This window comes from Triticum urartu, chromosome 2, assembly GCF_003073215.2.
Source record: "Triticum urartu cultivar G1812 chromosome 2, Tu2.1, whole genome shotgun sequence".
Classification (NCBI taxonomy): Eukaryota; Viridiplantae; Streptophyta; class Magnoliopsida; order Poales; family Poaceae; genus Triticum; species Triticum urartu.
Genome location: NC_053023.1, coordinates 29,198,633 through 29,223,066, shown reverse-complemented (window position 1 = coordinate 29,223,066; position 24,434 = coordinate 29,198,633). Strand labels below are relative to the sequence as shown.

The 24,434-nt window shown below is 45.1% G+C and overlaps 1 protein-coding gene and 1 pseudogene across 1 annotated transcript; both read right to left on the bottom strand.

Annotated features, from left to right (window-relative positions):
- Positions 1-9,527: 9,527 nt before the first annotated feature.
- Positions 9,528-9,666, bottom strand: LOC125541886 (annotated as a pseudogene).
- Positions 9,667-20,387: 10,721 nt separating this feature from the next.
- On the bottom strand, positions 20,388-23,989 carry LOC125535394 (serine carboxypeptidase-like 50). Its single transcript, XM_048698446.1, has one exon. The coding sequence runs from the start codon at positions 22,586-22,588 to the stop codon at positions 21,209-21,211; it is 1,380 nt and encodes a 459-aa protein (XP_048554403.1). The 5' UTR covers positions 22,589-23,989; the 3' UTR covers positions 20,388-21,208.
- Between the last annotated feature and the right edge of the window lie 445 nt (positions 23,990-24,434).

Below are 24,434 nucleotides of genomic sequence, written 5' to 3'. Positions count from 1 at the left end.
GAGGTGACGCCCTGTATCCAAAAACATGTGGACGGCCACAAGGAGTGGAACAGATAGACAAGAGAAGCTTGGACAAGATCGCCAATGATGCCCTCCGATCCTTACAGTTTTTTTTACGAATCAATGACGCAACATGCCGATCCTATCGACCATAAACAAACAAAATGTAAAACTGGGGTAAAACCGTGTTAAAAGTTTCCAAAATCTGACATTTCGATAAAAGTTCCGCTAAATAGGGTAATATGTGTCATAAATGTACAACTATAAGGTAAAAAATGGAATTCACTCACAAAATTACAACAGAAAAAAATCATAAAAAATCTATGAACAAAATAAAAATTCTATGAACAAAATTACAACAAAAAAATTCATAAAAATTCTATGAAAAAATTGACATATTCTTTGCATATATATGAACACACAAACTTTTGCATATGCAACAATAATATCACCAAAAAAATGTATGAACAGTAAAAAATTCTAACTTTTGCATCTAAACTATACATCTAAATTAATTACAACAATTCAATTAACTATACATCTAAACTATGCATCTAAATTAACTACAACAACTCAATTAACTCTACATCTTAAATTACACATCTAAATTAACTACACATCTAAATTAGGAAATTACGCAACGGGCCGGGGCGGCGATCGACGAGGAGGCTGGCAGGACATGGGGGCGACGGTGAGGGGCGCGGCGACGGCGACGGTGATGGGCGCGGAGACGGCGACGGTGAGGGGGCGCGGCGCGACGGGCGATGAGGAGGCAGGGGCGGCGACAGCGACGGTGAGGGGCACGGCGTCGGCGGCGAGGAGGTAGGGGGCACGGGGCGGCGACAGCGTCTGCGGCCGCGCGGGACGCCGTCAGAGGCAGGGCGATGGCGAGGCGCAGCCTGGCGATGTCGTCGGGCGGGGAAGAACGAACTGAATGAAAAATTTCACAAGTGCTACTTATATAGACGAAGCATTGGTCCCGGTTCGTGACAGAAACCGGGACGAATGCCCCCTGTAGTCCCGGTTGGTGCCACCAACCGGGACCAAAGGACACTTTTCGGCAGCCCAAAGGGCGGGAAGCGGCGCCCTTTGGTCCCGGTTGGTGGCACCAACCGGGACTATAGGGGGCATTCGTCCCGGTTTCTATCACGAACCGGGACCAATTCCCCCCTTTAGTCCCGGTTGGTTCCACCAACCGGGACCAATGGCCTTGCGCTGGCGCGGTGGTGGGAGTTTAGTCCCACCTCGCTAGTTGAGAGTGACCAGCACCTGTTTATAAGCTCCGCTGCCTCTTCCCACTCGAACTCCTCTGAAATGCAGGCTAATGGGCCTAATTGGACACTGCAATGCCTGTGGGCCTACTGGGCCTGCTGCGGGCCTGAATCCTGGCCCATGGTTGGGTTTCTAGTCGTATTCAGGCCGTGCTGGCCCAGTAGGTGCATTTTTTTTCTTTTTTCTATTTATTTTTTCGTTTCTACTTAGAACTAAATACTTATATTTTTTAGTGATTTCTTTTTTCTTTTAGGTGACAAAAATTATAAACTTTCTGTTAGTGCCATTAGCTTTAAAATTTGAATAGTTTAAATTTGAATTTTTTAAAATTTGTGTAAATCACTAGTTTATGAATCACTAGTTTACTAAGTTTGTGTGAAAACACTTTGTAGAATAGTTAAAATTGATTTTTGAGTCAATCTTTTTCCTACTATTTAATAGTAGGTGGCACTTTTTTGTTTTTTTGTTGTGTAGTGATTTCTTTTTTATTTAAGGTCACAAAAATTATAAACTTTCTGTTAGTGCCATTAGTTTTAAAATTTGAATAGTTCAAATTTGAATTTTTTAAAATTTGTGTGAATCACTAGATTATGAATTACTAGTTTACTAAGTTTGTGTGAAAACACTTTGTAGAATAGTTAAAATTGATTTTTGAGTTAATCTTTTTCCTGCTATTTAATAGTAGATGGCATTTTTTTTGTTTTTTTGTTGTGTAGTGATTTCTTTTTTATTTTATGTCACAAAAATTATAAACTTTCTGTTAGTGCCATTAGTTTTAAAATTTGAATAGTTTAAATTTGAATTTTTTAAAATTTGTGTGAATCACTAGTTTATGAATAACTTTACTCAATTTGGTAATTTTAAATAGTCATAACAAATATTATAGGCATTTTTTTTTCTTTTTTGCTATTTATTTTTTCATTTCTACTTAGAACTAAATACTTATAGTTTTTTAGTGATTTCTTTTTTCTTTTAGGTCACAAAAAATAAAAACTTCTCTGTTAGTGAACATAGATGCACTTATAGAGAAAATTAAACATAAATTCATAATCAATTTCTATTTGTGAATTTAGGTCCAATTTCCTCTATAGGTGCACCTATTTTCACTTTGAGAGGAGCTCAACAACGTTGAGAGGGACGGGCTTATAAACAGGTGTGGGCGCCCATTCGGTTGGCGAGCTGGGACTAAACTCTGGGCAAACCCTTTAGTCCTGGTTCGTGGCATGAACTGGGACTAAAGGGGAGCCTTTGGTCCCGGTTCATGCCACGAACCGGGACCAATGGTGGTGGGCCAGGAGCCAGGCCCATTGGTTCCGGTTCGTCCCACCAACCAGGACCAAAAGGTCCAGATGAACCGGGACCAATGGCCCACGTGGCCCGGCCGGCCCCCTGGGCTCACGAACCGGGTCCAATGCCCCCATTGGTCCCGGTTCTAGACTGAACCGGGACTAATGGGCTGACCCGGCCTGGACCAAAGCCCTGTTTTCTACTAGTGATCATTGAATTCGTATTCGAAAGAAGTTTTTAATTATGTAACTTTTTCTCCCGCCACAATCGGTCTCGTATATTAAATTTATGGTCAAAGTTCGACCTCGGGAAACGACGGGCGCACTATATTTTGGAATGGAGGGAGTATGAACTCAATTGTTCAACAGTGTTCTTGTCTGCTAATTACAGCATCATGGCTGATAGAACGGCAGCGAGGGGGCATCTCTCTAACACGAGGATGACCTTAATTAGATATTGAATATATATATTTTTGGGAGAGAGGGACTACGACCCCAAGACTGAGTCGGTTACACGCAAGCCACACAGCCACAACCCATCTATTCAATGATGAACATCTGATCTTATCTGAAGCACCTCCGATCCCCTCCTCTCTCGGTGTTGAGTAGTGAGAGCATTTGCTCCACTCCAACCCTGGCGTCTGCGCCGCTAAGCTTGATGATTAATGGCTCGCAGGACACGAGGCCGCTGCTGATCCAAGACTAGTGAAGCCAGCGACGTCAGGTTGTTTCTGCGTGGAACTCCTGGCGACCCAAAGATGACGGATCCCATAGCACTGACTGTTGAGTCCAGGAACAGCAAGGTATTTGAGCGGAAGTGCACCTCAGGGACGTGGAAAGCCACGTTACCTCCTTCCACCATGCGGTACATTAGCACGGATGAAAAGTCGCCGGGAATGGCCACTGATGCACATGAGTGCATGGCGATGCTGCAGCTTTCATGGAAAGCTGCCATGAGGCTTATAATATAAATTTGTATGTCGAACCATAACCCCAACCCTTTTATACTTTGGTATACTCCAATATCTCATCCACTCTCTATTTATATCCTCTTCTTAGTACTCAATGTTAATGGGATTTAGAGTGGGTTCAACCTAGAGAAACAATTGGTATTTATACCACTAGGATAACTCATACCTATATAGAGTAGTCATATATTGACTCGGGTGAACCTAACTAACTTTGTCATGCAAAAAGACATTCATATATAGCTATGCACGTAACAGTCATACAACTTCTATGCTCAACAGATTCTCAGAAAAGCACATTGCATGCATGAGATAAATTCCAAAATGAAAGAACAACCTAATGATACTTTGCTGAAAATAGAAATTATACTAGGGGAAAGTTCATGGATGAACCCGGGTCCATATGAACCCACTTCAAAAAGCTCATTTTTAAATGCTAAAAAAATCTGAAAAAAGTTGCACAGGTACGTCTCCATGTTCTATGTGCGTGCATAAAGTTTCAAGAAAACAATAACTTTTTTTGTGGCCTGTGCAAAAAAGACAAAAAGTTATGTCTGTGGAACGCTATTTAAAAGAACTAAAATTTGTCTTTTTTGCGGAGACAAAACAAAAAGACATTTTTCCACAAAACTTTGTGCGGCACATCGCGCACCCGTATTTGCGAACATGTATGCGTGGAAATTTTCTTTTGAATTTTTTGGCATTTTAAAACATGTTTAAAATGCATTTTTTAATGGGTTCAGGACGTGCCCCCTCTTATCCTAGGCTCTTACTACAGGAACAACACATCATGTGCTTCAACCGTTGCTCCTGTAGTCCCGTTCTCTCAGTGTTCAACAAACGAACAAGGATGTGAGCAATAACGACTCAAAGGCACTGCTCTCAGTGGCAATTTTAACTCCCTTAACCGGCCAACATGTGGTTTATGTGGCCGTTGGTGAAAATCTTTGGGAAAAAGCCAATGAAAATCTTCCTGGTGGTCCATAACTTCCTTTCTCGTACGGATTATGACAAAAACACCCGGTTTATGACCATTTTTTCATGGTGATTATGAAAATAATATTTAATCCTGGCCCTCATCTACTCCATGCATTTTTCTTCACACTACTCCTAGTGTGCCATGTATTTTGCCTTTTCCTGACTTCATTAACATTCAACAACTAGGGTTCAACACATTCATATTCGTACATCCATAACCAGGACTTGTACACAGATAGGTAAGTGCGCATAGAAAAGTATATATGGTGATATGTGCATTATAAAACACTCAAATGATGTACACTTATGTTACAAAGTATCGATATATCTTTTTTTCTTTTCACAGTCCAATAAAGTCATTTGTTTTACAAAACTTTACGAGTTGGATTGTTCTAACATATTATATGTAGCCACTACCCCTCAATTCATTTTTATTGTATATGTGTGCACCACTGCATATGCTCATTAACACTAGGAATAGCTGACAACGATTTGTAGATGGGATTCAAGGATAAATACGACATCTAGAACACCATAAAGCGCTTTCATCTACTGCCAAAATGTATCACACTCTTGGGCATTGACACCAAGCCTAGTAACCAGAAGACATATAAATCTTCCTCGAGTACCGGTAGGAAGACAATCTGCTTGTCATAGAACTCTCAGAATAAAATTACCATACATCCAACAAAGTGCATGGCAAATCAGCAATGCCCGGGTCAGGTTTGCCACGAGGCAATGCACAGTGTGAAATATATGATTCTACACATCTATAAAATCTGGAGAAATAAATGTATCCACTTCAAATTCTGAATATGCATCTTCTGGGACATATGATTGCATGATGCAATTTACCACATGTTTATCAAGGGATAATTATCCAGAAATATTATAAGTAGAGGCCTTGGCCAGAAAAACAACAATAGTAAAGTAACTATCACCTATCCTCTATGCAACACATTTTATTCTTCTTCATCAACTGGCATCATCCATTATTCGTCGTCCCACGGATAAAAAAACATTGAGAAGCCATCAAGCCGGGGAGCCTTGTCAGGGTGCATTAGTCAAATAGCAGCTCTAACCTCGCCTGCCTAGTGGTCTATGCGGTTTGCGGCAGATACAACAACCTGCTTGGATTTTTTTTATCGCCGCTGGAGTGAAATACATGAGCCTCCACAGTATGAAGATGTTTGTTGGGACCTGAAGGTGGAACTTGCATTTTTGGGGGTTTTGTAGCAGCCCATCAGCATCTGTGTGACAGAGAGGCAGCCAGAACCTCAAACCTTCCATCTTTTGGTATACTCCAATATATCATACTCCATATATCCCATAAAATCCGGAGAAATGTATCCACTTCTTAATTCTCAATGACTGTGGGAATGCGAATTAGTCAAATGTGGAGAAGAACTTTGTATTTATAGTAGTAGGATATAAAACTATAGCTCTATATATTCATGAGATGTCATATAAGTATATAACTATGATGAACGCACCAAAGTTTGTCATGCACAAAGACGGTCATACATGTAGAACAATCATATATAGTTAACATCTATGTTCAACTGATTAGTGAGTACATGACATACATGAGCTAAATTCTAAAATCAAAGAAGGCATGTTAAAATTATGTTTTTTCGAAAAGGAGGATTGCCCCCGGCCTCTGTATCAAACCATGCACACAACCATTGTTAATATTTGTAAACAATCGGAGAACGTCGTACCTCGTTGGAGGCGACGGTTGCGTGTTATATAGGCAGGGGCATCTCCCTGATAAGCATACAAAGTTGTTGGGATTACATCTTGAGGAACAAGGAATATCTAAAGAGATAGAGAGATAAGAAGTTACAACAAGATGGACTCTATATATCTAGCCGGGCCAGGTTCTGGCCGGTGCGCCCTATGGGCCTACTGCAATATGTAACACCCTCCCATAATCACAACTTGGACAAGTTGAGATTACGCTTAAATTCCTCAAAACTTCTTGCAGGCAAAGCCTTGGTAAATCCATCAGCAACTTGATCTTGAGAATGAATAAACAGAACATCCAATTTCTTGGCAGCAACCCTTTCTCTGACAAAGTGAAAGTCTATTTCGATATGTTTAGTTCGTGCATGAAAAACTGGATTAGCAGAAAGGTATGTAGCACCAAGGTTATCACACCATAAGCATGGAGCTTGTTTGCAGCGTATGCCAAGCTCCTTAAGCAGAGACTGAACCCAGATAATTTCAGCAGTAGCATTTGCTAGTGCCTTGTATTCTGCTTCTGTGCTGGATCTAGACACAGTAGCTTGCTTTTTAGCACACCAAGAAATCAGATTTGGACCAAAGAACACAGCAAAGCCACCAGTTGATCGTCTGTCATCTAGACAGCCGGCCCAATCAGAATCAGAGAATGCACTGACAAGTGTTGATGGTGACTTGCTGAAAGTTAGTCCAATACTCGAAGTATTTTTAACATATCTAAGTATGCGTTTGGCAGCTGTCAAGTGTACTGTAGTAGGTGCATGAAGGAACTGACATACTTTGTTCACAGCAAAAGAAATATCAGGCCTAGTCAAGGTTAAATATTGTAATGCACCAACCATACTTCTGTACCTGGTGCTATCCTCTTGGTTCAAGAGTTCTCCTTCTGACAAGGACAATTTTTCTGAGCTGGACAAAGGTGTCAATGCTGGCTTGCAACCTTTCAACCCTGCTTTGGCTACAAGATCAGTGGCATACTTTTCTTGAGTAAGATAGAGATCATTTCCTGCTCTCTTTACTTCAATGCCAAGAAAATAATGCAGGTCTCCCAGATCCTTGAGAGCAAATTCAGAATTTAAATCTTTTAGCAACCCTGTGACAGCCTCATCTGATGAACTTGTGACTATAATATCATCAACATATATAAGGACAAATATGGAGGTATTTGACTTATTATAAATGAACAATGAGGTGTCAGATTTGGAAGGAGCAAAACCAAGTGCCTGAAGTTTTGAGCTCAACCTGGAATACCATGCTCTGGGGGCTTGTTTTAAACCATACAAGGCCTTATCAAGCTTGCAAATGTGAAGGGGTTTACTTTTGTCCTCAAACCCAGGAGGTTGTTGCATGAACACTTCCTCTTCCAGAACACCATGAAGAAACGCGTTCTGAACATCTAGCTGACGGAGACTCCATCCCCTAGACATGGCAATAGACAAAACAAGGCGAATAGTGGCAGCCTTTACAACCGGACTAAATGTGTCCTCATAGTCTAAGCCATACCTTTGTTTAAAACCTTTTGCAACTAGTCTGGCTTTGTAGCGATCAATAGTTCCATCAGACTTCTTCTTTACTCTGAAAACCCATTTACAATCTATCACATTTTTACCTTTTCCTTGATGTGCAGAGGGAAAAACAGTCTCGTCGAACACAACATCACGGGATATATAGACACGAACCGTGGATACATCAAGGCACTTGACACCTTTATGTTGTGGACTATAGCCAATGAAGACACATTGTTTTGACCGAAAAAGGAGCTTGCGATTGTTGTAGGGACGAAGATTTGGCCAGCATGCACAGCCAAACACTCGGAGGGATTTGTAATCGGGTTTGGTGTGAAGAAGGTGTTCTACCGGAGTTTCATTGTTGATGACTCTACTGGGGAGAATATTAATAAGATGAACTGCGGTGAGAAAGGCTTCATCCCAGAATTTTAATGGCATAGAGGCAGCTGCAAGAAGAGCTAGGCCTACTTCAACGATATGTCTATGCTTACGCTCAGCAGACCCGTTCTGTTGGTGAGCATGAGGACACGATATGTGGTGAGATATGCCAATCTGTTGAAAGAAGGAATTGAGGTTTTTGTATTCCCCTCCCCAATCAGATTGGATAGCTAGAATTTTGCAGTTGAACTTTCTTTCTACAAGTGCTTGAAAGTTGTGAAAAACTTGAAACACATCAGATCTCTTTTTGAGGAGATAAATCCACGTGTACTTACTAAAATCATCGATAAAGCTTACATAATAAGTGTGGCGCCCAACTGAGGTAGGCGCAGGACCCCAAACATCAGAGAAAATGAGTTCAAGAGGCTTGGTAGAAACACTTGTAGATATAGGATAAGCTAACTGGTGACTTTTAGCACGTTGGCATGAGTCACAAATAGTTTCACAATTACGCTCACCAACAAACGGGAGCTTATTCTTTCTAAGCAATTTCTCAATCAAAGGAAACGATGCATGTCCTAATCTATCGTGCCATCGTGTTGAAGACACTTTGGTGACACCATAGGCTTGTTTATTTAATCTCCTAAGCTCCGGAATCAACGGGTAGAGCCCTCGAACGCATCTACCTCGATAGAGGATTTTCCTCGTGACCTGATCCTTGATCAAAAAGAAAAACGGATGAAACTCAAGGAATACATGATTATCGAGAGCAATGCGATGAATGGAAAGGAGATTCTTTGATGCAGTAGGGACATGCAAGATTTTCCTGAGACGAATATTTTTGTGGGGAGTTTTTATTACTGAATGACCAATATGACTAATGCTCATACCTTCTCCATTGGCGGTATGAACTTTGTCTTGCCCGCGATACTTCTCGCGCATGGTCACCTTCTCCAACTCCCCTGTGATGTGATCTGTCGCGCCGCTGTCCACGTACCAGTTCGTGTCGACGTCGTAGGAGCCGTCGACTGCCCCCGCAACCTTCTCATCTTGGGAAGATTCTTCATCTTCCTCGTAGCGGTACCAGCAGTCCCGCGCGGTGTGGACTGGCTTGCCACAGATTTGGCAGCGCGGGACGTCAGGAGCAGCTCGTGGACGGCCTCCGCGGCGACCCTTGTTGCTGTTGTTGTAGGGCCGACCGCCGCCGCCGTTGCCGTTGCGTGGAGGAGGGTTGCCATCGCCGCCTGATGGCTTGCCCTTGGTGCGCTACGGCCCACGGTAGCGAGAAGAGCTGCCGCCGCCGCGTCCGCCGCCACTGCGGCCGCGAGAGGCCGCGTTAGCAGAGGATTTGAAGCCTCCACCGGATCCTGCCGTGCTGTAAAGGGCGAGACGCTGATCGAAGTTACTCATCTGGGCATAGAGATCGTCGATGCTGATGGGCTCGGTGCGGGCGTCGTTGGCGGAGACAAGAGGTTGGTACTCCATGTCGAGGCCGGAGGTGATGTAGGAGATGAGCTCATCATCATCGATGGGCTTGCCAGCAGCTGCAAGCTCATCCGCCAGAGACCTCATGTGGGCGAAGTAGGCGGCCACCGACTGCGTCCCCTTCTGCGTCGTGGAGAGCGCGACTCTGATGTTGTTGACGCGCGCCCTGGAGTGCGACGAGAACATGTGGGCAAGTGCTGCCCAGAGCTCGTGCGGCGTGGCTATAGATGTGACCTGCACGAGGACCTCCTTGGTGAGATTATTGAGCAAGTATCCAAGTACATGCTGCCCTTCTTTGAACCAGATCGGATGGAGAGGGTTGGGTGTTTGCTCCTCCTTCCCGTCCTTGTCCTTCGTGACGATGAACTTGGCGGGCTCCGGCATCGTCCCGTCGACGTAGCCGAAGTAACCAGCACCTCTCAGCTGCGACATCACCTGGGCACGCCACAGCACGTAGTTGGTGCGGGTAAGCTTCTCGGCGACCTGCCCCATGGAGGCGGTCTGAACGGAGCTTGAGGAGGACGACATGGCTGGTGGTAGGTTTTGCTAGATGTAGTGGATAGAGGAGGCTCTAATTACCATGTAAACAATCGGAGAACGTCGTACCTCGTTGGAGGCTACGGTTGCGTGTTATATAGGCAGGGGCATCTCCCTGATAAGCATACAAAGTTGTTGGGATTACATCTTGAGGAACAAGGAATATCTAAAGAGATAGAGAGATAAGAAGTTACAACAAGATAAACTCTATCTATCTAGCCGGGCCAGGTTCTGGCCGGTGCGCCCTATGGGCCTACTGCAATATGTTTAACAATATTGTGTTATTTTTTCGACAAGATAGAAATTACTCCCTCCGTTTCATAATATAAGAACGTTTTTGACACTACACTAGTGTAAAAAATGCTTTTATATTATGGGACATAGGGAGTAACAGACTTGTACTATAGTATCACCTCATCATGCGTTTGAATTGATGCTCCCACTCTCTTGTTTAGCAAATGAACACGAAAGGAGAAGCGACCCGAGGACACAGTCCCACTCTAGTATAAGAGATGGCTATTAGAGGCAAGCCAAAAAACTTATTGGCCCATAAGCCAGCACACAGTGGTCAGTGGTAGGATAACGACTAGTGCGTTTTTATTTAACCATACACGTCGACGCATGTCTATGTGAAAATTAAAAATCAATACCTTGGCTATTTTCTTCCAAATAATATTAACCAAGAATAGTCATCATGCTAGATCATGTATGAAGATATATTGTACTTGTATTTCACCCTAGTCATGTCGCTTCCTCTCCTCTGGTTATAGACGCCACTGTGGGGAAGGCATCAAGCTAGTCCCCTGTTGCTCCCCGTCACTTGCGAGCAGGGGGCCTTTTACTAAACCGACATGTCCTTCACAGCCAGATCCTGCTAGGCTCGTGAAACTTAACAGGATTTTGCAGTTTTGCCTGCACATTTTACGGAGTCTCCAGGGCCTGCATAAGCGATTGACCTGACCAAGGTCGCTTCGACGCACGCACGCACGCAGCCACTCGCTCTACTTGTCCCCTGCTTTGTCGAAACAGATCTACCAATGTAATACAGGCAGAGCCATGATACAACAGATGCACGTAATAGTGTCAGTTACTTTAGGGCTTGTTCGGTTAATCCCTCCCACAAGGAGATTGGAGAGGTTTGGAGGGGATTAAGGAAGATTTTGACTTGTAGTGGATTTTATCCCGCACAATCCCCTTCAACCCCCTTCAAATCCCAAGGAACCAAACAAGACCTTACTAAGTTCCCATCTCAATCCTAAATTCCTAATTAATAAGAACACACAGTGAAAATGCAAACCGAACCACACACATGATGAACTAATGTAACAAATATAGTCAGATCGTACCTAGATAGTAGCTATATAGATGACTAAAGCATAGCAGTCTACTCCTTTAGTTGAGCACTGGTACTACTAGATGAACTTGTCCTCATAGGGCTCATCAGATGCATGAATTTGGAGGTCTAAACTGAGACATTTGACGTCATGTTAGCAGTTACTGATAAAGCAGAACCTACCTAACTTCTTGCATGAACTTTTGCAAACTGAAATCATTGTGTTTCAATATGACCTAACAACTACTCCCTTCGTTTCAAATTACTTGACCCATATTTATCTAGACACGAATGTATCTAGACACTAAACAAGTATAGATACATCTGTACTTAGACAAATTCAAATCAACTAATTTGGAACGGAGGGAGTATTAACTTTGGTTCAAGCACTAAACATCAAGATACATACTAGTACAAAACAGATGGTGACTCACCCCTTTATCAATTTAGTGTACCACATAGAAAATACCACAAATATGTCAGGTGTGAGCTTTTTTTATGCTTTTCTCCAACTGTCTTGGCCATTCCTTATCTGGCCTGGCTGCTGGTGCTGGGTGATGGTAGACCAGGTACACAAAGCCATTAAAACTCCCATTTGCATCTTGGGTCCCTTGGGTGATCCTAGGAGAAGTTGGTTGCATCTCATCCAAGAGCATACAAAGTGGGTCAGCTCGTGCTCGAGCATGCTTTTGCAATGATGTGGCTGGACAACCGTGTTCATCTCCCTGGACCAGCCTAGCACACTATTTCACAACTGAAGCTGTGTTCTGTTATACTCGATTATCTCGCACCCTATGGTGTATGAAGGAATATTCTTTTAGGAAAGTATATGAAGGAATATATTCCACCTTCCTTATTAATTTCTCAACAACAGTGGCTTAAAGGCAAGTTTTTTTTAAACATAGAACCGTAGAACAATCATGGACAATTGGTGCCAGACGGGTTGAATAAGGAGAAGAGCTTAGTATTTATACTACTATTGCACCTATAAAGGGGATAGTCATATAATTTTGTTGAACCCAAATAACGTTGTTATGTACCATATAGCTTGGACTATCATGTAACTGCTATGCTCAACCAATCAGCGGATATGAACCTGGAGCTTGCTGAAGTTACAAACTGATATGTTATACAATTTGCACCTAATCCATGTTGAAGAAGCTCTGTCTCCCAATTGGCTCCATATCCGGGAGGAAGAAGTACGGCCGCCCTTCGACCAACAGATCCGATGGCATGGAAGAAGCGGCCGGCAGCTAAGCGTCGTGGCTGGCGCCGTAGCCATTCACCAGCAGCCATTGGGATGAGCACAAATCCGATCTGGACTTCCATCTTTCCCCTGCTTCAACTCCACCACCACAGCGACCATAGAAGTAAGAGAGGGAGCGGAGCACCTCCAGAACAGGGGACTAGGCGAGCTTATTGGTGGAGTACCTCCGATGCACCTCCAGAACATGCATCTGAACATCTGATCTCATCTGAAGCACCTATGTTGCCTTCCTTGCACGGTGTTGAGTAGTGAAGGCAGCCGCTCAAGGCCAACCCTCGTGCCTGCACTAAGCTCGGTAATTAATCGCCCGCTGGACACGACGCCGCTGCTGATCCAAGAATAGAGGAATCATCGGCGGCAGGTTGTTTCATGAGCCCTGCCCCTTGAACATGAGTTTTGCGACAAGACCCTCGGTCTGCTGCATGGGACGGCCCGTGACACAGCGACCTCCAAGGCTATTGCACTGGCTGTTGAGTCCAGGAAGGCTACCATGAGGCCTATAATATAAATATGCATGGTGAAACATAACCCCAGCCCTTCTATATTTTGGTATACTCCAATATCTCATCCTCTCTCTATTTATATCCTCTTCTTAGTACTCAACGTGAATGAGATTTAGAGTGGGTTAAACATAGAGAAACACTTGGGATTTATACCACTAGGATAACTCATAGCTATATAGAGTAGTCATACGACTCAGGTGAACCTAACTAGCTTTGTCATGCAAAAAGACATTCATATATAGCTATGCATATAACAGTCATGCAACTTCTATGTTCAACAGATTTGCACAAAAGCACATTGCATGCATGAGAGAAATAATGAAAGAAGCAACCTGATGATACTTTGTTGAAGATAAAAATTATACTAGGCTCTTACTACAGGAACAACACATCATGTGCTTCAACTTTTGCTCCCGTTCTCTCAGTGTTCAACAAACGAACATGGACTGAGCAATAGCGACTCAAGAGCACTCCTCTGAGTGGAGAAAATTTCTCCCTTAACCGGCCAACATGTGGTTTATGTGTCCGTTGGTGGAAATCTTTGGGAAAAAGCCAATGAAAATCTTTCTGGTGGTCCATAGTGCCCTTTCCTATACGGATTATGACAAAAACACCCGGTTTATGACCACTTTTTCACGGTGATTATGAAAAGAACATGAGTAAAATTCATCAACAGTCACTAAGCTCGTTCGTCGCGTGCAAAAAAGTCACTGAATTCAGAAACTGTAATGTTCGGGTTGACAAACTTGTTCCGCGTGCGCACATACGGTCACCGCGTCCGTTTTCATACGTATTTTGCTTGTGTGGTGTTGTCTCACTCGCTGTACGTTGCCACCTCATCGTTCGAGGGACTGCAGCAGCGAAATATCGCGACGGGAGGGTGCTTTATGCAAAATGCCACGGCGGGCCAATTTCCCAAATTTCCGCCGCATCCCTAACCCTAAATCCCCAATTTCTCTGTTCTTCTTCGTCTCGTCGCTTCCTCCTCTGTTTCCTCCTCTCTTTTCCGTCATATCTTTTCCGTCGATTGTTCATCCTCTTCGCCATGGCAGGCCTCGGTAGCTCGTCCGCCGCCAACTCCGGGAGGCGCCTCCCTTTAATCGATTGCTCGGACTGCACAAGGTATCATCATTGACCTCGCAGTAGCATCTCTCTCTCTCTGTGTGTGTATGTGTGTGTGTGTGTCTGTGTGTGGGTGTGTGTGTGTGTGTGTGTGTGTCTTACATCACTCATGTCTTGTGCAGGTTACATGCGATTTTTGGCATTGGGAGCAGAATTATGAGGCATATCTCATTGAGCATGGTCATCTGAATGATAGTGGACATGAAGATGTAGCTGTACAGGAGATGGAGGCTACCATGTTGAAGAAGAAGAAGGAGGAGGAGGCCACCATGTTGAAGAAGAAGGAGGAGGAGGAGGAGGAGGAGGAGGCCACCATGTTGAAGAAGAAGAAGAAGAAGATGGAGGAGGAGGAGGAGGACGCAAGGAAGGAGATGGAGAAGGGTGAAATGATGATGTTGATGATGGCACTGTTAAATTTAGGGATTGAAGTAGTTAAGCTGTTGAAATGTGTTATTGTGCTACTGCTTGTGATGGTTGTTGTAGGAGTAGTTGCATTTTGAGATTGCAAAGTTAGTACATTCTGTAATCCTGACTTGATTTCAATATGTGGCAATGTAATGTTCATGAGTACCAACCTAGGCCATTGTCGAGGCCTTATCGACAAGCCTTGAAAACCCTACCAACTTTGGCCATTGTCGAGGCCTTGTCGACAACCCTCCATAACCCTACCAACCTAGGCCATTGTTGAGGCCTTGTCGACAACCCTTGACAACCCTACCAACTTAGGCTATTGTCGAGGCCTTGTCGACAAACCTCCATAATCCTACCAACTTAGGCTATTGTCGAGGCCTTGTCGACAAACCTCCATAACCCTACCAACCTAGGCCATTTTCGAGGCCTTGTCGACAAGCCTTCACAACCCTACCAACCTAGGCTATTGTCGAGGCCTTGTCGACAAACCTCCAAAACATTGTAAACATAAATTAAATGAAGATGGGCAGAGGATCAACTATGACCAGCATCCATTATATATGATCAGCATCCACTATGATCAGCATCAAATATATGAAGGTAAAAGTGGAAAGTGGACATGATATGTACTCCAACAGCATAACCACAGTACTCTCATAATTAACAGTGCACTACAAGTACCATAGAATCTTTGAGAAGCATAAAAGGAGAAACAAGAGTACCATATGATATAACACCATCAACTATTGCTTTACAAGCACCAAAATAAACTCTCTGATGGAGTAGCCAATCACAGTAACACCATCAACTAATGCATTGCAAGGTTCAATCCTTGAATACGTCAAACATGGATGTTCTGGTTCCTGGGTAGTAACCTGTCCAGCTTGAACCAACTCTAGTACTTCTCCTGTCAGCAGTAGCTGCCTTTGCTGCTGCTTGATTTTCCTTCTTCTTCTGTTGCTCAATTCTCTTTTCTTCTGCAGCAGCTGCCTTTGCTGCTGCTTGAGCTAGCTTCTTCTCCTCCTGTGCCTTCCTTTTCTCCTCTGCTGCTTGTGCCTTTCTCTGTTGTGTTTCAAGCTTCTTTTGTTCTGCAGCTTCTTTCTTCCTCTGAAGTTTCTCCGCAGCTATAGCCTTCTTCTCTTGTGCTTTCTTGTCTGCTTCTTGTAGCTTCCTCAGGACTTCTGCTTCTTTCTTCTCTTCAAATTGCCTCAATTTCTCTTTTTTTCATTTGTTCTGCTTTTTGGGCAATACTGGTTCCCACAGATGGACCAGAGGCAACAGCTTCTCTTGCAGTAACAATGAAAGTGGAATCTGGTAATGGCCCTGGGTGAGTTCTTGGTTGAGTAGGAGGTGGAAGCTGCAAAAAGTTAAGCCATGGCATCATGTAAGAACACAACAACAAAGAATACTCTAACAACATTGTATGATCATGCACAATATATGGCCTGGTTTCACATTCTAAACTTACATTGTCCATCATCTCTTTCAACATGGTCTCCTCCAAGTTTGCATATGTGGCTCTCTCATGTTGTCCTAGCAGCATATACTCCTGATCACCATGAATTGTATGATCCTGAACATCTTTCCAGTTAGTGCACATAAAAAAGCAACATAATTGTATGTAATGGACACACTGAAGTTACCTGGGTAATCACAGGCTCAGTCTCCTCATCTGACTCAGCTACCACTGTTCTGCCCCTCTTCTTGGGTTGCTTTTTTGGTGGCATGCCAGCTTTGTAAGAACTGCATCCACCTTTGTTGTGGCCTGCAAGACCACAATGGCTGCAATGAATAATGACCCCATGCCTTGACAGCTTCACCCCTCCCTTCTTGCTTGGTTTTTCTTCAGGTTGTTTCCTTCTGTTCTTCTTTTTCCTCCCAACTTTCTTTTCATACTTTGGAGGATCAATGTTAGGGCACTGGACAATGTGGTTCCACTCTGTCATGTCTCTAAGTGGCATCAAGAAGTGAGCATAAACCCTGTTGTAGCTCTCAACTGAGTAGCAAGAATTAACAAAATCCACTGGATTAAGTCTTGCTTCTCTCATACATGCAACTGCATGATGGCATGGAATACCAGTCAAATTCCACCTTTGACAGCTGCATGCCAAGTTCTGCAACTCCACAATGTAATCCCTACCCATGCTAGCAACAGAATAAACACCATCTCCTGCTTCTAATGGATAACAATTGTTGGACAATTCAATGTACTTGTCCAGTTTCTTTTGAATTTTGGGACATATGGGTCCTGTAAACAATAGTGCTTCATCTCTTTTGTTGCACATCCTTGTTGTGAGCTGGTTGAAAATTCTCTTAATCATTGCTAGAATGGGAAGTTCCCTTGCCTCAAGAATATACCTACATAATGGCATGATCATGTGTTGGAATTTGGAATTTAAGTAAAAAGGTTTGTGAGCTACAGAGCAATGTTGATAAACTAGAGATCAAGGTTTACTTGACTTACTTATTGAAAACCTCAGAAATATTGTTGAGCAGGAGGTCACATTTGGGCCAGTCTCTCTGAAAAGCTTTCACCCACTGGTTAGGGGGTAATTCTTCCAGCCAACTGTATGCATCAATGTTTATGATCTTCATCTCCTCCATTGCCTCATCAAACCTATCAGTTGTTGTGCATCTTGCAATTTTCCATAATTGATTTTTTAGAACTTCTCCTCTGAATTCTTTGTTAAAGTTCTGCCATAGATGTCTCACACAGAATCTATGCTCTGAGTAAGGGAAAAACTTTTGTACAGCATTGATCAAGCCCTACAAATAGAGTCAAACATTTGAAAAGTTCATTCAACATGCATATAACTTAGTTAAAATGCAGAAAATACATTACAAACTTGGACAGTAAGTTACCTTCTGTTTGTCTGACATAAAAGTCCACAATGATGTGTCCTGTATTCCAAGATCTTTCTTCAGAGTTTGCATAAACCAGTTCCAGCTCTCTGTGTCCTCAATTCCCACTACAGCAAATGCAAATGGGAATATGCAGTCATTTGGGTCAACTCCAACAGCAGTTAACAAAATTCCTCCACTGTTGGTCTTCAGGTGGCATCCATCCAGACAAATCACTGGCCTGCACCCTTCCATGAAGCCCCTTTTGACTGCATCAAAGCTAAAATAGCAATGCTCAAACCTACCTTATTCATTGACACCAAGATAGAAAGTACTTCCTGGATTTGCTCTCCTAAGCTCACTTGCAAAGTCCCACAACTTGTTGTATTGGGCATCTTCATCTCCATATATTAAGTTCTGAGCTAACTTCCTTGCTCTGCCAAGCTTTGATCTAGAGACCTTCATGCACCAATCCTTCTGCACTAGCCTTCCTAAATTCATCAAACTGATGTTCTCATCTGCTCTAACAGTCTCAATGTACTTCTCTGCAATGAATCTGTAACTAAAACCCCTGATTTTCCACTTCTTTGCACAAGTGTGCACATCAACTAATCTCTTTATCATGAAGCACTTGCTTCTATTGTCATAAGAAGCCCACATGTACCAGGGGCAACCTTCTTCACACCTAGCAGCAAGTCTCCGTTGGTCATTTGTTGGCATCTGTATAGACACTCTGTTTTTGCAGCTATACTCTTTGATAGCCCTTCTCAGCAATTTAACAGAGTCAAACACTTGCCCTACTTTGAAAGTAGGATTCAACATGTCCTCTGGTGCAAATGTTTTGAACTTCAACCTTAATTCCTCATCATCTGAATCAGGCAACTGTAGGTCCTCTTGTTCTGAATCCTCGCTGGGCTCTACAACTTTCTTCCCTTTCAAATCATGTAGGCCTGCAACTGAATCATCATACAAATCATCATCATCCTCTGATATGTGGTAGTCACTATCCACAAGCTCTGGAACATAGTCCTCATCATCTGACTCTGAATCTGTGTCATAATCTTCATCTAATGGTGACCTCCTTTTCTGACTTTTAGCCCTATTTGCAATATTGTTTGAGTTGTGTAACTCTGACTTCATTGGACTAATGAGAGGTGGCAGCTCAGCTTTAGGGAACCTAACTACATCATCATGAACCTGACCTGTTTCCTAGCTCTGCTCAATGCTATTGTCAGTAGCAACATAGAAGCACAGTAACTTTTTCCCAAGTGCTACTGGACATGACATGTTTTCTGTGTCTTCACATGACCTGATTTCTGCCAAGCCATTGGGCATCATCTCAAATCCAGGCAGACACCAGAAGACCCTTGCAGACCCAGAAATATCAAAGGATAATTTCCACAGCATGTCTTGGATACTGCTCAACCACCAATACCCTCTATCACAGTAATCAAACCATGCCATTTGTCCATTGATGTAAGACTTGTTTGTGCCTTCTCCAATGAAAAACCCACCATAATTCACAGCCACAGTAAACATATCCTCTAGATCAGCACCTATATGTATAGCAAATAAATTCAGTTAGCACATACAGTCAGGTAGCATATACATTCAGTTTAGTTAATTCAAATAGCTCACAAATTCAGTTAGCTCATACATTCAGTTTAGTTAATTCAAATAGCTCACTAATTCAGTTTACCACTTGGCTAAAAAATTCAGTTCATATAGATTCAGTTAGCATATAGATTCAGTTAGTAAACATTTTACTGTAGACAAGTTCAGTTAACGCTAACATGTGTCATTCAGTTCCCAACAGAGAAACATAGCCGGGCTTAATTTTTGCATGACTAACATGTGCCAACTGTTACCTTCAAACCGTAGGAAAAAGGCCTAAAACAGAGTCAATCTTAACCCCCCTAAAAAACCATACTTTCATAGTTATCAGGGAACAGAACAGAGCCAGGCTTAACCCCCCTCAAAACCATACTTTCTGTACCGGACCAAGCAATGCATCACATCCAAAACGAGGAGCAACAAGGACATGAACACGAGGAACAGGGACATATGAACATGAACACGAGGAGCGGGGGGGTGGCGATCACTCACCGTAGACGGGGGGTGGCTCTCCATCAGGTCGCAGCCGCGGTGCCATGCTTCGAATCGACGGCGAACTCACACGCGTAGGCGCCGCCGCCGCCGCCGTGCGTCAGATTGAAAACCCTAGGCGATCAGCGTCGCCTCCTCCTCTTTCCTTTCCTCCTTTCTCTTCTCTTTCCCTGAATCGACTGGTTTTGAAGCGGGTCGACGGTGTCGAGGTGGGCTCGAGGGGTCTTTCTGCAAACTGCAGTATGAACGTGGTAGCATTTTTGCGATATGGCCCTCCAGTTGCGACATTTCGCTGTTGCAGTCCCTCGAACGATGAGGTGGCAACGTACAGCGAGTGAGACAGCGCCACGCAAGCAAAATACGTATGAAAACGGGCGCGGTGACCGTATGTGCGCACGCGGAACAAGTTTATCAACCCGAACATTACAGTTTCTGAATTCGGTGACTTTTTTGCACGCGACGAACGAGCTTAGTGACTGTTGATGAATTTTACTCAAAGAACATTTAATCCTGGCCCTCATCTACTCCATGCATCTTTCTCCCACTACTTCTAGTGTGTATTTTGCCTTTTCCATACTTCATTGACATTCAACAACTACGGTTCAACACATTCAGATTCGTACCGCCATAGGACTTGTACACAGATATGTAAGTGCGCATAGAAAGGTTAATGTTCTTTAACATGACAAGATCAGATGAAGTAGCTACGCTGTGGTGTACTCCCGGACAGAGTAGTAATCACTAGTAGAGTAAGGCGTTTTGGCTCCCAGGAGAAGGGAGTAGTTATCTTCATCGGCAGTCGACCGAGACTTAAACTATATTCGTGAGGTCTTAACATTCCTGTAAAAAATTTTTTTAATTTTTTCTTTCTTTTTGTTTATATGTTGTGTCACTAGATTGAGACTTGGTTAAGTCTTGATCGACGGAGATTTAGGGACTGTTCAGAGTCCCTCCGCTCCACGCTGCTCCTCCCGGAGTTGGTGAAGTTTTAGTTCAAAACTATGGAGTGAGTGAATCGGTACTCCCCAGATTCCTAAAATCCAGAAAGCTGGTGGACTCCCGAACAGCCCCTTAGTCACACCCTATCTTCATTCCAACTGCTTTTTATTCCTTTCTAGATATGTTTCTTAAGATCGACTCTGTTTCTTTAATTATACAGGGCAAAGCCCATGCCTCTGCTACACATTGAACTTGAAGAGGTCGACTCTGTTCCTATGAAAATTTTCTTTTGGAACCATAGTACTACTCCCTCCTTTCCATATTACTTGTGGCTGATTTAGTACAACTTTATGCTAAATCAAGGACAAGTAATATGGAACGGAGGGAGTACTTGTTAGTAGCTCTATTATCAGGGGTGCGAGAAGTCCAATGGCGATTAATTTGATCACTCTGCTGGATACACCACGAAAATCATTACTGGTTATCGAATGACAGTTCGAGAGCAAGTGATCGGTTCGTCACCCTGCTGCCTCAAGTCGCCGCGAACTGGGCGCCGGCCGGCGTCAACCCGGGCGAAACGCCGTTGCCAAACACCCCTGTCTCCGTGACCCAACTCTCGATCATCTCCTGCGCCGCGCGCCCGTTGTCGGCCGGCACCATGTGCCCAGCGCCGTACACCACGACGTGCGTCAGTGCCCCGGACCGCTGCACGTACCCGGCGAGCTCCGTCTCCTCGCCGACGCCGCCGGTCCGCCACACTGCATGCTCGGCCTCCTCGAACGCGTGCAGCCCGCCCCACCGGAGCTCCTTCATCCACGCCTCCTGCGACGCCACGCCGATCCAGGGGTCGCGGATGCCCTGGTACAGCAGCACGCGCGTCCGCCGCCGGAGCAGCGCCTCCACCTCCGGCTTGACGCTCTTCATCATGTCCTCGTGCATCGCCTCCCTCACCACGCGGCTGCACTGCTCCCACGCCACGTCCCGGCGCGCGCCCAGCGCCGCCTTCACCTCGGCCCGGTTCACGAACCGCGCCACGCCCGCCGTCGCGTAGGGCCGCTGCCTGCCCAAGTCGTAGAGCGTGGCAAGCCCGGTGGCGTTCAGCAGCCACGAGCGCACGCGGCCCCGCGCGTCCGACGCCTCCCGCCACCGCGCTGCCCGCGCCAGCGCCACCGCCGACGCCTGCAGCGCCTCCAGCTCCCGCCGCTGCCGCGCGTTGATGAGCCCCGTGAAGTAGGCCGAGTCGGCGTGCGTGGGCAGCTGCGCCACGGGGTGCGTCAGCCCGTTGCCGATGGCGGCGCCGCGGAGGTTGACCCGCCGCCCCGCCGGCAGGCCCTGGTTCGCGGCGAGGATCAGCGCCCCGGCGGCCGGGACGTACTTCCCGGCGTAGCTCTCGCCGGAGAGGAAGAAGGGGCGCGCGCGGAAGGAGGGCGGGCTGGCGTCGAAGAAGGACTGGAGCGCGGCGAGGACGTGCGCGGCGACGGCGGCCTGGTCCCGCGGGATGGCGGCGGGGGACGGCGCGGCGCTGAAGCCGGTGCCGAGCGGGCTGTCGAGGAAGAGGAGCCCGAAGCGGCGGTTCCAGGCGAAGGGGTTGCGGGAGAGCGAGGCGGCGTCCGGGGCGACGAGGTAGGGGCCGAGCTCGAAGAAGTTGCCGACGAGGCCCGAGCAGCCGGGCCCGCCCTGCAGCCAGAGCAGCAGCGGCGTGTCGGCCGGCGCGGTGAGCGGCTGGCTGGCCTCGTAGAAGGCGTAGAACATGGACGCGTTGCCGGACGGGTCCAGCGGCAGGTAGCCGGAGCTGGTCGGCAGGGCCTCCTTCGGGAACTCCACCACTGTTCCCGCGGAGGCCGCCGCGAGCGAGACGGAGACGGTGGCCGCGAGAAGGACGCCGGCGAGGAGCGGAAGCGGCGGAGCCATCGCCGGATCAGATCCGAAGAGGATGATGTGCGCGCGTGCTGGTGCTCACTGCAAGTGCAGCAGCCTCGTTGACTCCGGAGAGGTGACAAGTCTCGTCGATTATTGACAACGACTCTGTTATCACCTCTGTTCCTAGAAACATTAGACATTTTAAATGTTTTATTAATGTAAAGAGTAAAACAAATAAATAAACTTAGTAAAAGTATTTATATGCATCTGATTTTTTTAAAAGGAACGCCTTACCATTTGGAATGAGGTACTAACTAATCTTTTTATATCGGCAACTTAAAATGTGGATCCCAACCTCTACCGGTGCGAGGGCTCCGTTTTTTGATGTGTTTTTGAGTTTTATTAGAATTTGCATTCTGCGCAGGAAGGCAAGACGTCGATGTCTCCCTGAAGATGGAATAAGGTTCTTCTCGCCTAGTCCCTGTTCCGGTGGTGCATCTAGTATCGTCAGTGGGTATGTGGAGGTGTGTTTCCGATGGATCTGTCTTTGATGGATTTGCTCGGATCTGTTCGTCGTTCGTTTATGTTCGTGTGTCTTTACGTTAGATCCTTCCGATCTACGCTACTCTTCATCGGCGGCAGTAGTTGTTCTGATGCGCTGGTCTTATGAGGCCTTACCACGATGACTTTCTAAATGTCTACTATAACAAGTTTTTTTTGTCCGGCTCCGATGAGAAAAATATTTCTAAGGATTTTTTTGAAATACTTTTCATAGGATTTCTAGCATCCAGTCAAACCACTATGAAAGAGTCCTTTGTGTTTTCCTACGATGCAATCAAACAATCCAAAAACATGTAGAATTGAGATGAGTATGACATTTCGGTTCTATTTTTCTATTCATGCATTTTCTAGAATCCTACGGATCAAAGAGACACTTAGTGTTTCCTGACTGTGTATTTTCGGAATACATCCTAGAGCTCATGCACATGTTAGGACATCTCAATATGGATCACAACTTTTTTTCTAGATGTTTGGACGGGACGTTCTGACACTTTTAGCCATATAACGCAAGTCACCAAATGTATGTGGACTGGTTCAAATGTCCAAAATCCCACAAACCGTCCTCAAACTAGGGGGAGGGGGGGTGGAGTCCAGACGTTGCTAAATCAGCCTCAGGCCCCACCATAAACCTATTTTTCCCTCTTCCTTCCTTCTCTCTCCTTTCTCCATTGGACAAAGGACGGACATTTGGTGAATATGCTTGGATAGTCGACGCCCGCCCGACTATCCGCAGATACGTTCAAACATGTTCAATGGAAATTTTTTATGACCATTTGGTGATTGTGGTTCGAGTTGCCATTAGGCTCATCACTAGATGGATTGCACTACTTCTCTCCACCTCCCCTTCGTCCTTCTTGCTCAATGGAACCGCCGGCCAGGTGATCCCCCCCCCCCTCCCGTCGTGGATTGCGGCTAGTCAGTACCTTATCACCCTTGTTGTTTGTCCTCGCTATCGACCCCCCCCCCCCCCCCCCCCCCCCCCCCCCCCCCCCCCGCCCTCCCCGGTATAGGCCACTATCTGCTGCAGTATACCATGACATCATTGCTCCTCTACGGCCAGGGAGCTTAAGCGGCACATCATTCTGCATGCTGGTGATCTTCGCGAACCTAGTCAAGGAGGCGATTGACACCATTCTTTCATCCTACACTCCTTTGGCTCATGAATTAGGAAAAAACTACATGATGAATATTGTAGAAAGAGTGGTATGTTAAATAAAGTTCCAATAGTCTCCATGGCAAAACAAAGTAAAATCCATCACTGTACCAAAAATCAATAGAAGAACACCCTCCATGCATCTCGAGAAGAGTCATGTTTTTCTTAATCAGAAGTCATGCT